The sequence below is a fragment of the Pelmatolapia mariae genome, linkage group LG8 (genome assembly GCF_036321145.2).
Source record: "Pelmatolapia mariae isolate MD_Pm_ZW linkage group LG8, Pm_UMD_F_2, whole genome shotgun sequence".
Taxonomy (NCBI): domain Eukaryota; kingdom Metazoa; phylum Chordata; class Actinopteri; order Cichliformes; family Cichlidae; genus Pelmatolapia; species Pelmatolapia mariae.
Window position 1 is genome coordinate 5,589,211 of NC_086234.1, and position 14,830 is coordinate 5,604,040.

Genomic DNA, 14,830 nt, shown 5'->3' on the forward strand with positions numbered 1-14,830 from the left:
GGTCATTTTTTTTAAGATTATATCACATCCCGCTCGTGCTGGAAAGAAAAACGAGCAAAAAACGGATACAGCTTTTGTTTTTTTAAAATCCTCCCCGATGATGTTCAGGCCAGGTAAATTAAGGTTCTTTTTCAGACTTTTATCCATCATCTCTTCAGCAAATATGACAGAGTGGAGTCTTTATCATAACTATACTTCTTCCATTATACATGACTGATATTCTTTCCTGATTTCAGAAACTTAGAACAAAAACGACATACTCTGATAGCACAATGTTAGGGTGACCACCAATGAGACGGGCTATCTGCCTCGAGGCTTCTGCAGCAGTGAAGCATCACATTATGATTACTGATTAGAGGACCGTTACAATACAGTTAAAGCCTATAATATTAAGAAACTTGAATTTCCACACAACTTTCCAATTTCTTTGCCAAACCAGTGCCTGTGGAAAAACTTAAGAAAAGTGGGAGAAGTAGACTCAGATTTGTGGTACGAAACATTACATGTTCTGCATGTGGCAGGGCTTTAACATCAGTGTTTGTGTGCCTAAATAGCTCCCATATTCATAATGTTTAGGATTTATTCACTAACCAGCCTTTAAATTCATGTGAAACCACCACGGGTGCGTCTTTATAATGTGTGTGTGAATTTTTCAGCGTGCATTCAGAAGTTTGCATGTCCTAAGTAGGTTTTAATGAGGCGTTTGGCTGTAGTCTAGTTTAACTGACTTGTTTGACACTTCGTGTGTTAATACCAGCAGCAGAGCCAAATATCTGTGTGCACTTGCCAAAATGTAAGCAGAGAAGTTGTGCCGTCTACGTTTAAGTTTTTATATTTAAATGCAATAACATAGGCTACGAAGGATTACGTAACACAGGCAGGTTTCCAGTGTCTGCAGGCCAACATGTTGAAGCCAAGAAGTTACTTTTAAATTTATAACCACCCATCTCTTAAGACTTATTCAAACCACGCTGCTGCCGCTCTCTCTCCTAATGGCTGTAGACGTGATCTTCAAACGTGGCCTGGTCCATGTCGTCGCAGAGCATCGTGCAGAAGGGGCAGACGCGGTGACACTGCTCGTGTTGATCCAGTTCGTCCTGGGTGATGCCGGGGAAGCTCTCGCGGCAGTGACGACACACCAGCGACTGAAATGGAGACGGCAGCACATCAGGGGTCGTAATGGAATAGCGAGCGGATTAAGTTTTAAATCCGCTTCAAAAATAAACCCTAAACAGCCGAGTCACTCGAGGGAGGGGCGCTTTTCTCATTAATGTGTTTTGGAGGGGAGAGATGCCACGGGAGTCACTCTGTGGCAGCTTTGGTTAAGATATCTGCACCAAGGTTATCAGGAAAAAATAAATCCTAAACTAAAACCACTGTAGGTGTGAAGCTGGACTGAATTAAATATAAAAACTTAAATAAAAAGCAAAGTATTTGACTCACCTCCTCGTCCTCTGGTCCTGCAATGAGACAGAAGAAAAGCAGTTAGTGCCATAAAAGGAGAATTTTTCACCTACACAGTGATACGAATCTTTAAATGAAAGCACGTTACAGGCATGAAATAAGTGCAGTTCTTAACAGAGCTTCATGATTTCATGCAGGTATGTCCTGTACACATGAAGTTTTGAGGGCTTGGAAATGCTCGACAATTAACAGGAAGAACCACACTCCAAGTCGCCCCTCAGAACTTAGAGGGGGTGTAACATCAAGGTAAAAGTTTGTGTAAATAGCTAAATATACTAAAGTTAGTATTTTCTTCAGATTTGGTAGGTTTTAGACAGTACATGTGTGAGACCATTTCCCACCTATGGTTTCATAAACGTGGGTTGAAGCAGGTGGTGCGTCGTCATCTGGCTGCAAGTACAAAGGTTCTGCAGGAGTCGTAGGGGGCTCTGTGTAAAGTCTGCGCAGGTCCTGAATGTTTTCTTTGAGAGTCTGGCAAAATAAACACAGTTGAGGTGTCAACATTTTTTTTTTAAAGTGATTCTGAGTCTGAACAGCTACTGAGTAGAGCCAGCGTTATTGTGTGTACCTGGTTTTCTCGAGCAAGCTCCTCCTTCTCTTGTGTCAGGAGTGTGATCTGATTGTCTTTCCGATTTATGGTCGACTCACTTTCCTCTATGGCGATGTTCTTATCTGCCAACACTTCATTAACTTCATGGATTTGCAACTGAAAAAATCAAAGAAAACCAAGTTCAATTTTCAGAAACGTCCAACAGACAAACTGCAGGTCAAAAATTCCAAAATGATAATAAACCACAGAATTAAAACAGCTCAAGTCTAAAGAATTTCCAGCCTGTGTCGAACCCGCTGAGAACTATAATGAGGTCCAATCCAAAGGTGTCATATGGAGTCGAGTTCAGGGGCTCTTGGGGTTTGATATTTGCACATTTCTCACAAAGTATCAGATCAGCTAAATATTAAAAAATAATAAGCTGAATTTTTAGTCTGTACCTTTATATTATATCATGAGTTTAGGCACTTAATTTCATGCACTCTGGACAGTAGCTCAGAGTTCAATATGCACATGATAAATATAGCATCATTTAATTTAATTTTCTCAGCGTTTCTTCTATCTTTATTTATTTATATGTATTTTAATGACTATCAGCTGATTTTTCTTGCTCATTCTGATTTAGGTGGAGCTTGAGCAGGAATCCCTCCCCCCAAAAAAACAAAACAAAACAAAACAAAACAAAACAACAAAAAAAAAAAAAAAAAAAAAAAAAAAAAAAAAAAAAAAAAAAAAACACCAGATAAAAATTAAATCTTAAAAGCTTAAAATTTCACATAGATTCACCTCAAATTTGCTGCTCTTTCGTTTTTCGACATCCAATGCTTTGCACACGTTCTCCAGCTGATCCCGGATTTGTTGCATCTCCTTCTCCAAATACTCATTACGTATCTTGGTGTTTCTGGTCTCCTCCTTTTCAGCTGCCAGCTTGGCCTGAGTCTCCTGTAGCTGTCTGGTAAGAGTCTGACACTGAAACTAAGGAGGAGATGCATCTTTAAGCCATGAAATTAGATACTTTTTTTAGGAGGTTACGATCCCCTTTTTTTGAACCTGTTCGCACCTTTAGGTCATCCGAAGGGCTCTGCTGAGTCTCCTGCACTGAAAGCCTCCTCTGTAAGTCCTGGTTCTCTCTCTGCATTTTGTCCACGTTGTAGTTGAGGCTCTGCAGTCTTTGCAGTTCTGCAGCGAGCCTCTCTTTCTCTTTCCTGCTGCTCTGAAGGTCCACCTGCCAGCATACAATATATATGTCTTGATGCATTCTCAATCATCCAGGAAAGTAAATCTCCAAAAGTTGATTCTGTTCATCTGGACGTAGCGTTGACATCCAGAAACGCTACGTCCAGATGAACAGAATCAACTTTTGGAGACATACAATATATATTTTTGTATTTTTCTGGTTCTAAATAAATGACAACTGAATGGATGAACTCTGAGGCCAGCCCATTTAAAATGATCACAGCAGTACATAAAGTTAACTAAAGATTTACCTCGATGAGCTGGATGCTGTCCTTTGCTTTAAACAGCTCCCGTTCACCTTCTCGGACCTTTGCATTCAGCCTAAAACGCACAGACTTGAGCATCAGTAAGCAGAGGAAAAAAAAAAAAAACAAGTTCTAAAAGTTTTGGTTTGAAGTAGAAAACGACTCACTTGGAGATCTCCTCACTCTGGGCCTCAATCGCCTCCTTCAGCTTTTCACGCTCGTCTTTCAGCTGGTTGATCTTCTGCACAGCTCGATCGTATTTCTCCTGTAAAAACAAGGAAGACGTTACTGTAAGATTCAGATCGGGGGCATAGGAGAAGGGTTCACTTGACATGTGAAACTAAGATTGAAAATGATGAAAAAAGGAAAGAAAAACAAATATTTTACAAAACTATGACTGTGGTATCAAGAATTTTTTATTTTTTATATCTGCCATTAGAGTGAAGTGTGGCAGTTAAAAAAAAAAAAGAAAAAGTTTGCTTGCACACATAATTTGCACAAACACGGCTTGCACTGAGCAAACTGGCTCTACAGACTTCTTTATTTACTTTTAATTTAACCGGGAAATCATACTGAGATCATCACTGAGACCTTTAGAACTCAAAGCATATTAAAAATGCAACATAAACATCAAATATTACAGCTTATTACTTCAAATCCAGCATAACGCGATTTTCCTTTCAGCACTTTGGGAGCTGGACAGTGGATTAGTCCACATGTAGCCCAGAACCAAACATTGGTGGTGTTCAAAGCTCCCACTTAACAAAGCTCACTTACTTTAGACCGTCTAACAGTGAGACAGAATCCATCTTACCTCGCTCGTTCTCGATGAACTCCGCTCCCTCCTCTCAGTGACGCTGCCCTGCTGTATCTCCATCTGCTTCGTCATCTGGATCACCATCTCCTCCTAACATCAAACATAAGTTTTTACACCGATGCCGAAGTGCTGAGTTTAGATGTAAAATGTGAAGCGAGGGCAAACCTTCAAGCTGTCATTTTCTTTCAGCTGCTGCTGCAAAGAGCTTCTGACGTTTTCAATCTGTTGCTTGGTTTGATCCAGTTCAGTGGCCAGTTCAGCTTTTTCTTTCTCTTTTTGCTCATTCTGCCCCTGTGTGAGAATCAATAACATTGAGTCAGCTTACCAAAGTTCAGCTTACACTTTACTATTTTCTCTGTTGCACAAGACAAATGGAAAATAAGATAAGCGGACCTTTAAGCTGGCAGCTTGCTGCTGCTCCCTCAGTAGAGCACTCTTCAAGGTTTCGTTTTCAGCTCTTATCTGATCCAGCTCTTTCTGCATTTCAGCTTTCTCGCGTAAGCTCTGCTCGACTTGGTCCTGGAAAAAGGAAAAAACAAACACGTCAATAAAAAGCTCCGTTTACTTTTCAGACACTGCAACCTGCTCTCATGTGTTGTTGGAGAGACAAAAGTCAGAAGCAAGCACTGCATTTAACCCCTCTGAAGTATTAGAAGTATAATGGCGAGCAAAGACCGCTCAGGGATCACAGATACGTTTTTTTTGGCTAAAACAAACATCTTCAGAAGCTCTTCAATAGCCCTGAATGTACACAGGGTTGAAAGGGGTGCAGGTGGAGATAAGGTGGGGAAGACGCTCACGCAGGCGAGAATTCAGACAGGCAAAGATGAGACTTGGGCTAGAAAAATAAAAACCCTCAAGGAATTAGGCTAAAAGACAAGTCAGTTCACAGGACAACACATAAATGAGATCACTAACCAACAAATACAATACAAAACCCCAAGAATGACAGTTCTGGATGTACAGGTCAGACCTGCAATTGGCCCCAGATTTAAGTAAGTGTTACGTTCCCCTAAAAAGGTCTAGGGGATGAGGGGAAGTAACAAAAAGTATCCGGGTTGAAAAAGGAGAGAAAGAGGTAAAATTGTTAAATTAAAAGGTTTTATTTACATTCCAACAAAACTCAGAGACGGTCAAACTGCTATCACCATTAAAAAAAAAAAAAAAAAAAAAAAAAAAAAAAAGGAAGAAGAAGAAAACAACGAAACTGAGTAGTTGGTCAAAAGCCCTGAAAAATTAAGCAAAACAAAAGGTTAATCACCAGACCCACTCCTCTTCACAGAGCAGGAGTCAAGCAGCACACACACACACACACACACACACACACACCTTCATATCCTTCCAAGCAATCTTCCTTCTCTCAAAAACTTAAAACAAAGCCTGATAACTTTTATTCTCTGACTCCTTTTGCAATAACTTAATAGAGACAATTTCATTTTAATGTTACTGAGACTTTGGACCAGTTGTCTCCTCTCTACCTTATACTTCCAACACTGCAAAATAACATGTTCTAAAGTTTCCTCCTGTCCACAATAACCACATTTCCCTGAATTATGTTTCCCTATCAACAATAGTGTAGAATTCAATCCTGTATGTCCAAATCTCATTCTTGACACCACCACCTCCTCTCGCCTACTCCTTCTTGTGGCTCTCCTTTCTCCTACCCCCCTTTTGAATTTTATATAAGCACCTTCCCCTCCTTTCTTCTTCCCACTGTTTTTGCCATCTACCCCTCATTTCTAGCTTTATAATACTCTTAATCCGCTTGACCAAACCTCACCGCCAGATCATCTATCCTATGATAAGTGGCTTCCTTTGCCAACCTATCTGCTTCTTCATTCCCCCTCACCCCATAGTGAGCCGGGACCCATGCAAACACTACTACCAGACCCATCATATGTATTCTGAAAAGAGTTTGCCGAATCTCTATTAAAATATCTGATCGACCTTCTGAATGATCGCTCTGTAGACTGAGCAAGGCTGCTCTTGAATCTGAACAAATAATTGCTTTCAATGGCCTCATCTCTTCCGCCCACTGAACCGCTAATAGAATTGCTATCATTTCTCCTGTAAACGCAGACAAGCCATCATTTATTCTCTTCCCAATTTCTACCATAAAATCCAGAATCACCACTGCTACCCCCGCTTGACTAGCTGGATTCTTTAAAGCATCCGTATATACTTGCACATACCCATCATACTGTTCAATGTAACCCTGAACTGAATGGGAGTCTAGACTGGCTATCCTATCCTTACTCTTCTTGTCCAATAATGCAAAATCTATTACTGCTTCAGGAAGTATCCATGGAGGGATTGCAGGCCACGGCACTCGTTGACATATGACTAACTGATCCAAATTAAATTCTCTAGCCCCCCCCACCCATCCAAAGTTCTTTAATTCCCTTCTTTCTTTCTACCAGCAAGGTTTAAATACTTCTAGTTTAGGGTGATCCTGCCCCAACCCTGTAAATTTGCCCAATAATTCAATCTAAGATGTTCTCTCCTCAATCCTAGTGGCATCTCCCCCATCTCCACCTGCAAGGCTACAGTAGGCATTGTTTTAAATGCCCCAGTACAAAGTCTTAACACCTGATACCAAATAACATCTGATTTCCCAAGAGTAGTGTCTGCTACCGAATTATATGCCACACAACCATAATCTAACATTGACCTCACCAACCCAGCGTATATGGCCCCCAAGGATTCCCTATTCGCTCCCCAATCCCCCCCAAACTAAACACCTCAAAATATTTAAAACCTTTTTACACTTACCCACCAATTCCTGAATGTGTGCACCCCAAGTTACCCTCCCATCCAACCACAAACCCAGAAACTTAAATTTCCTCATACTTTCTAATTCCACGCCGTATAGCTTCACTTTAACTTCCTCACTGACCCTTTTCTTTGTAAAAATCATTGTCTTAGTCTTATCAAACTGAAAATTTGAAGCCCCACTTATACGACCACTCTTCAACTTTACTAACTTCTTCCTGCAGCTTCTTTACAATAAATTCTACATTCCTCCCTTTCCTCCATAAGGCTCCATCAAAAAGTGAACATCCCACCCCACGCTCTATATCATTAAACACATCATGAATCATTAGAGAAAATAACAAGGGACTCACTATGCTCCCCTGAGGAGTCCCGTTCTCTACAGAAAACCTCTCCTGAATAACTGTCATGTGAAGGCTGTGTGCAGGCAGGAAAAGGACCCAAAATGCAGACTCACGGAAACAAAAAGGGAACTCAAATACAGCTTTAATGCTGGACAGCAAAACAGAAAACTGGCTGAACTACAATACAAAATAAACTAACGCGGCAGGCTGGCAGACAGAACACACAGTACAATATGATGGTAGATCGCGACACTGACACAGAAACACAGGGCTTAAATACACAGAGGGGGCAATCAAAAGATGAGAGACAGGAGGGAAACACAGCTGGGACAAAACAGGGCTGACGAGACAAAGGAAGCAAAACCAGACGCATTAACATGAGATACGGACTTTCAAAGTAAAACAGGAAACACAGACTGAACTTATAGACACAGACTCACAAGCAGGCACTGTAACAGAGACGTGGGAACAGGGCAGACACAGACACTGACTGGACACAGAATAGAGGGAGTATGGAAACCAAAACCTGAGAACTACATAATCAAACACCAAGAAGAACTGGGGGAAAAAATAGAAATGCAAAACAGAAACCAAAACCTTCACAAAAATAAACTAAGAAGAGAACACAAATAAAGGGTACAAAACAGAAACCACTGGGTCAACGACCCAGGAACCCTAACACTCTTTACAATTCTCACTTGTATTTGCGTACCCTTTAAAAAAAATCCAAAATCCACCTATACATCTGCCCCCTAATACCCAATTTATGGATTTTAATTAACAAACCTTCTCTCCACATCATATCATAAGCTTTCTCTATATTGAAAAACACTACCACCACACACACTTTATTTATTTGAGCCCTCCTAGTTTCATGCTCCAAACACAATACTGGATCCATAGTACTTCTCCCTCTTCTAAATCCACTTTGATATTTAGATAAATCCTCTACTTTCTACATAATACATTAATCTTTCATTTATCATTCTCTCTACAACTTTACATATATGTGATGGTAAAGCTATCGGTCTATAATTACCTGGCTTGGTTCTGGCCTAGAGCTCACCTATCCCTGGCCTTAAGTACCTCTAACTGCTGATGGGAGTCAGCTGTACCAAACGGACGGCACCTAGGCAGGGGGGTGAGAGACCACACCCACTCCAGGACAATGTCAGGAGGAGACCCTGCTAGGAGGCCCTGCTAGGACCGTAACAGTCTTTTTAAAGGCTTTGTTATTAGAATGTATAACTTGTTTTTACCAGCTTAGACAGCAAAGCTTGTAATGTTTTCACTTTGAGTCTGTGTATGCATCATCATAACAAAGCACCTACTGCAGCAGGAAATGCCACAGAACTGGTTTAAATACTTCTCATGCGTTCATACTGCACGTCTGGGTGTCTGTGGCTGGATTTTGTCAGCGTGATGGCGTTCCAGATGAGCCTTTTACATTTGTGAGGCTATGAACTCGCTTTGAAGCTTGAAGAAGTAATTTGAAAGGTGGCGAGTGTAGGTGGGCAAAAGGCTTTCTTTTTTTCATGGTGTTTTAAATTTTTGATTCATTAACGTGGCATATGAGGCATCTTTATTTGCTGTACCGTCACAAAGCTGAGCTCCATATTTTAAGATGGTTTTAAGGTGGCCTCTTGTTTTTTGTCTTGCAGCTTCATTTCTGGATGTCAGAAAACTTCCTACAGCTTAGTTACTCCAAATATAGGTACTTTTAGCTTTGTTATTTCCCACAGCAGATGGATTCACAAAGATTTTACAATGGTTGAACCCTCCCCATTTATCCAGCCTTTGGAATGGCACTTATGAACCTCTGAGGCTGTAAACCCTCTTTTATTTGGCCTTACATACCTGACCTGCAGCTTGGAAATTAACGTCAAAAACCAGTCCTTCAACATCAAGCTCCGCCCACCATCTGGGTGCGATCTGTAACTCTCTGACATACATATCAACAAGGTGACGCTGCCATGCTTTCACCAAGTGGAAAAATATTTCAAAAGTTATGCATCTTTTTCCTTGGCGTCATCTGCTGTAATACCCTCTAATCAGAGTCTCGAAGCCTATCTCCAGCTTGTTCAACACCACATCACTCCTCACTACATTACCCTGGCTACCCTGCCGCTTCTTTTATGTCTGGTTTAAGTCACTTACCTGTGTTGTGATAACCAGGAGGTCGTCGTCCGGGCTGCTCTCCAGGCTTTGCTCCGCAGGGCTTCTGAAACAGAAAGGAGTGCTGGCTCCTCGCACCTGACCGGTGCTGTCGACGTAGCAGAACTGGTAGAACTCGATCTCATCTTTGGGCAGGTAGTAATCTGAAGGAAACGGATAGCGAGATCTTGATGTCATGATGAATCAAAAACTCTCACTGCTCTTTGAAACGTTTATTATTTTGTTTCTCAATCAATAAAATGCTAAAAAATGTAAAAAGATCCATATTACATTTTAAACTCCCCCAATAAACTGAACACACAAAAAACCCTGAAGATGCCAGAATGATAGATTTGTTTTTACATGTTCTTGTAAAATTGGCTAAAAATGGTTTCTGATTGACAAGTTAAAAAACCAAATATCAAGAAAAGTTTCATTATTATGAAAATAAGGCTCTGTAAAAGCTTAGATTTTGGTTATATAACATTGACTTTCTTGTGTGCAAAACATTGGGTACTTTCACCTCTTTGAGGCATAAAATATGTGGATACTTTATTGTAAAGCTGAAAAACCGGTGATGGATTGTTTGAACTCTAAGCTTCTGCCATTTTAACTGGACAAAAAACAAAAAGAAAAATATGAATCTGTGTGTGAAACCTGGATACAATCATATCTGTCTGTGCAGATCATTGTCACAGCAGCTCAGGAAAAACAGATTTAATCCTAAACTGTTTGCATTTAAGACACAACTAGGGTGTACACTACAAACACAGCCAAACACATTCACCTGGAAACAGAAGTGAAAGCATTTCTTACCCTTAAAGAAAGCTTGCCTTGTCACTGTCTGTTCCCCAACTACATCCATACATGGTTCCACCCACACAAAGGTATGATAATCCTTTGTTGTGGTCCACCCCACCTGGAAAAGGGTAGAAAAGCTTAAGAAGGACATTCTTTGATTTAACATTTATAAAAAGTTGAGGATTTAATTGATCCAGCCCACCTTAAAGATGCCCACCCAGTCCCTGGGGTTGGGCTGGAAGGCCGCAGTGAGGGTGTAGCTGCAGGTGACGTGGGTGGACGGTGGGTATGACTGAGGGATGTCGATGAACACCACCTGGGAGAAGGTGCGCGCCGAGTGGTCTGCTACCTCTGTAGTGCTGCTCTCCATGCTGAGATGCAGTCTGCCAGAAAACATATAAAGGTCGATGATGAAACATTTCAGGACGCTGACAGATGAGAACAGGTGCAGCAAGCTCTCGGTGTCAGGATAGAAAGCAGTACCGGTGTTACAGGCCTCCTCCTGATGTTGTTGCTTATTTGCTTTTGCGCACTTACCATTGTTCTATTCTTTGACTGTTTACGCTCCAAAAACGGTCTGAAAATCAACTTTCCTACAACTGAAATGACTTAAATGCTATTTTTAAGACATCCCCCTTGCCAGCCGATGACCTTAAATGTGTTTTATAAACTTTTGAAGGCCGTAAACTCACGATAGATCATTAAAAAAAAGAAAAGAAATCGAAAGCAAAACAGCCTAAAAGACCGCACCCTGGACTTAACCGACGTCTTCCACGCATACAAGATAAAAACTACAACAGAAACTCTTCTAATAATCCTAAAATCGCAGTCAGATGTTCGACTAAACACATAAAACTCACATATTTTCTGTCAGTTGTCAGTACCTTGCTCCGACGTCTGCTGCTCAGGGAACTACCAGCTGAGTGCTGCCTTCACATGCTCGTCGGATATTTGTTTTGCCAGCACGTAAACGTTACAAACCTCATAGTGACGCAGAAGGGGCTTTTTTCGGGCATGTCACGTAAGAGCTGAAAACAATCTTTTAAAACCTCATGCCTCGGGGGGAAACCCAGAAAAACTTTTAAAGCTCTTTGCAGATGTCAGATATGAATGATTATATGTTATATTTGTCTAGTCCTGAGAACCTGAATAGTGCTTTAAAAAATAATATTTATTTAAACAATACATTTTAAACATTGTTTTAACCCTTCCCTTCAGTTTTTCATATTTTGTAATTTGTACCTCCTCCAGGCTTTCTGAAGGTCTTTCAAATTGGATGCTTTTGCCCTGATTTTAGTCCAGTCCTCGTACTTGATCATTCCTCATTTAGAGGAATGTTTTGTTTATTAACCCACTTAACACTGACCTATAACTCATTCAAGCTTGAAAGAAGCATGTAGCTGAAGTGTTGAACCCATGTTGTCTACAGATAACAGAAAACTGAGCAAAGAACCAATTTTAAACTGTATCTTTAGGCACTTTGTTACCACCGCAGAAACACATAATTTCTTGATATTTCTTTAGTGTAAGCTATGAAAAATACCAAAGATAACACAGTTTAACAGGTGTAAAATAGTACTTGTGCATCGACAAGGTGCATATCTTATTGTGGTTTTCTGTATGTCACTTAATTTGAGGAAAGTGGAAAAGTGGAGGGTAAAGGAGACATAGCAGGTCTACACAAAAAAGATCTGACCTTTCAGTTGATTCATCTACTATTTACCGAATCCTCATCAGAAATGGTCTCAGTGTAAGGATGGCTGTCAAGAAGTCGTGCTTAATAAAGGGAAAGTGGGAGGAAGGGCAGAGGCATGCCAGATTACACCAGAACTGGACTGAAATTCAGTGTTGACAGGTCTGATGAATCCAAACTTGAAATTAATGGACACAACCATTTGTAATACACAGTGGATGCTCTGTCATGGTTTGGCGGTGGTGTTGGGATTTTGTCATCATTGTTGGAATTATGAATGCAAAGAAACAAGGTCAGATTTTGACTCACCATACAATACCATCTGGAAAGCGTCTGATTGGCAACAGTTTTATTTTTCAGCATGTCAATGGTCCCAAACACACAGCCAATGCAGTAAGACCATACAAGGAAAGAAAAATCACAGAGTGGAACACCATCACTCATGGACTGGCCTCCATGATTCATGGCGCCCAGACCTCAGAATTATTGAAGCAGTGTGTGATCATTCCGACAGAGAACAGAGCTAAAGGCAGCCAACATCCAAAGAACAGCTTTGAATGTCCTTCAAGACATCTCTAAAAATATTCCTGAAGACTCCTTAAAGAAATTACAAGAAAGCTGCATAAGTGAGTCAAAGTGTGTGTAAGAATAAAGGTAATATAAAGTGTGTGTGTGTGTGTGTGTATACTTTTATAAGGTTACAAGTTAAGATGAATAAAAACTACGGGCTGAATGCAATAAAATTAAAAATACAAAACTACCGAAGCAGTAAGACACACAACTTATAGTCAGTATGCACAAAGGCTTGGACCTCTTGTTTCAGATTATCTGTGAAGGCATTCTAATGATGGCTGCATCTTGGGAAATGTAGTCCAATTTTAACACTTTGCTTACAACTAGAGATGGAAACACAAGAGGGAGCCAGGCTCTTTTTCTGTAGTTATGACTTTAAAACCTGCAAGACTCCCAACATTTTTACTACCTCTTGTCATACTTTTAAGAATTCAGTGGGTTTTCTTTTTAGCTTTTGCCACACTGAAATGTCTGTCTTTTACAAAATAACATTTCCTTCAAAATCCTTTTTTGCACATCTTTTTTAAAAAACATATTTTTTGCTTTGAGTACCTAAAATGATTAGAATTATACCGAAAATCTTCTATTATGTATTGTGACTGAAAACTTTTCTGAGTGCTGCAATAAAAACAAGAACAAAAGAAAGCAAAACAAAGATTCACAGTATTTCACGCATGGGATACGTGGTGCACCTGTTGATGCAGTTTTCCTCATCGGTGAAACAAACAACCAATTAGAGACGAGAACTCTCACACCCCTGACTTGTGATTGGCTAAAAGTCTTAACAGGGTCTTCGTCTTCTCCTCGACTCATGTTTACATTTGTAGGTTATAGGGCTCCTCGGTCCTCCCAGCCAAGACCAAGAGCAGGACACGCCAGCAACATTAACAATACGGAAGGCTGCTCGCTTAGTGTTACTCACCGATAACAAGAGGATACCACATCCATCGGTAAATTCACATTTTGTTTCCTTTTTAAAGCTTTTTAAAACTGACCGAGCTGGGGAGAGGTCGGCGTTGTGTTGCCATAGAAACAACACGTCTAGCGTCAAGCTGTGCGGTCAGTTTTCTTTACTAGACGTTTGCTTGATTTTAAAAGCACAGATAAACTTCTTTTGTTTTGTTTTTTTACTGCACTGGGAGAAACACTCGCAACCTGTCACTGAAATTTAAATTTAGAGACGTTTTTGCGTGAAAATGGCTTGAGGATGGTTCCGAAAAGAGAAGCTCTGTAAGCCTGTGCCTCCTTTCTGCGTGAGCTTATCGTCACATTTCAAGTTAGCACCTCAACACCGTGGGTAGCTTAAATTAGAGAATAAACTTGATAACATACAATACTGTACCTTAAAGAAAATCTCTTTGAAGTCTACCAATGCATTTTCTTTTGAATACTTTTTACTTTTGGGAAAAAAAAAAAAAGTAATTTGCGCCCTTTGTATCATGCTAACCTTCAAAATACTTTCTAAACGTTACTGTGCCCGATCCACGCTTCTTTGCTACAAGTATAATCTAGGTGACATTTACCAGTGGGAGTGCAGCATTTAAATGGTAATTGAAGGAATCAAAATAGTTACATTTGGTGTAATGAAGCAAAACAAAAATATCTGTATCTGCAAAGAGAAACAAAAAGAAGCTAAAGAAGATGCAAAATGAACACAAACGACTAAAATCAAATTATAACTAAAAAGAAACCACAGCAAGATTAGACAGCCTAAAAGGAAGTGCAAAATGAACATAAATAGCTTCAAAGAGAACAGGAACTGACTAAAAGTTACAATAAAGAGTTTGGTCAAAATATATATAGTCCTTATCAAAGCCACATTACAAAAGTGCTTTACAGGAGCAGCATACTAAAGCAAGCATTGTGGGGAAACAGCATATGAAGACCAATCAGCTGTATGAAAAATGTACAGAAATTGTTTAGGGAATAAAAGATGTAACTTAGAAAGAAGTGACTGGCTTTTTTGATTTGATTTTCAGATTGTTCCAGAGACTCTTACTCTCATTTAATACAGGTCAAATCCAGCCCAGTGGATGGGCATTGGTTTTTACTGAATGTTGTGTGGGTTATTGCTAGTTTTGCAGGCCCTTTTACTGACAAACTGAAGTAATATGCTTCTGATAAGGAATCACCCTAAAGCTTTTCATTGTGATAACAGCAGGCTGACTGAATATGGAAAAA

At 40.1% G+C, this 14,830-nt stretch overlaps 1 protein-coding gene across 2 annotated transcripts; it reads right to left on the reverse strand.

The window, feature by feature from the left end:
* Positions 1-661: 661 nt before the first annotated feature.
* calcoco2 (calcium binding and coiled-coil domain 2) lies at positions 662-11,370 on the reverse strand. 2 transcript variants are annotated; one of them, XM_063482575.1, is made up of 15 exons: positions 11,268-11,370; positions 10,586-10,766; positions 10,399-10,501; positions 9,586-9,746; positions 4,706-4,831; positions 4,478-4,603; positions 4,310-4,402; positions 3,663-3,760; positions 3,502-3,571; positions 3,075-3,239; positions 2,801-2,989; positions 2,033-2,170; positions 1,806-1,935; positions 1,444-1,460; positions 662-1,145 (listed from the first exon to the last, which is right to left on the reverse strand). In XM_063482575.1, exons 2-15 carry the CDS (start codon positions 10,751-10,753, stop codon positions 990-992), a joined length of 1,740 nt encoding a protein of 579 aa, XP_063338645.1. In that variant the 5' UTR covers positions 10,754-10,766; positions 11,268-11,370; the 3' UTR covers positions 662-989. The 2 variants fall into 2 exon arrangements, with proteins under 2 accessions (XP_063338645.1, XP_063338646.1); XM_063482576.1 differs by having other exon boundaries at positions 11,244-11,339.
* Positions 11,371-14,830: the final 3,460 nt, after the last annotated feature.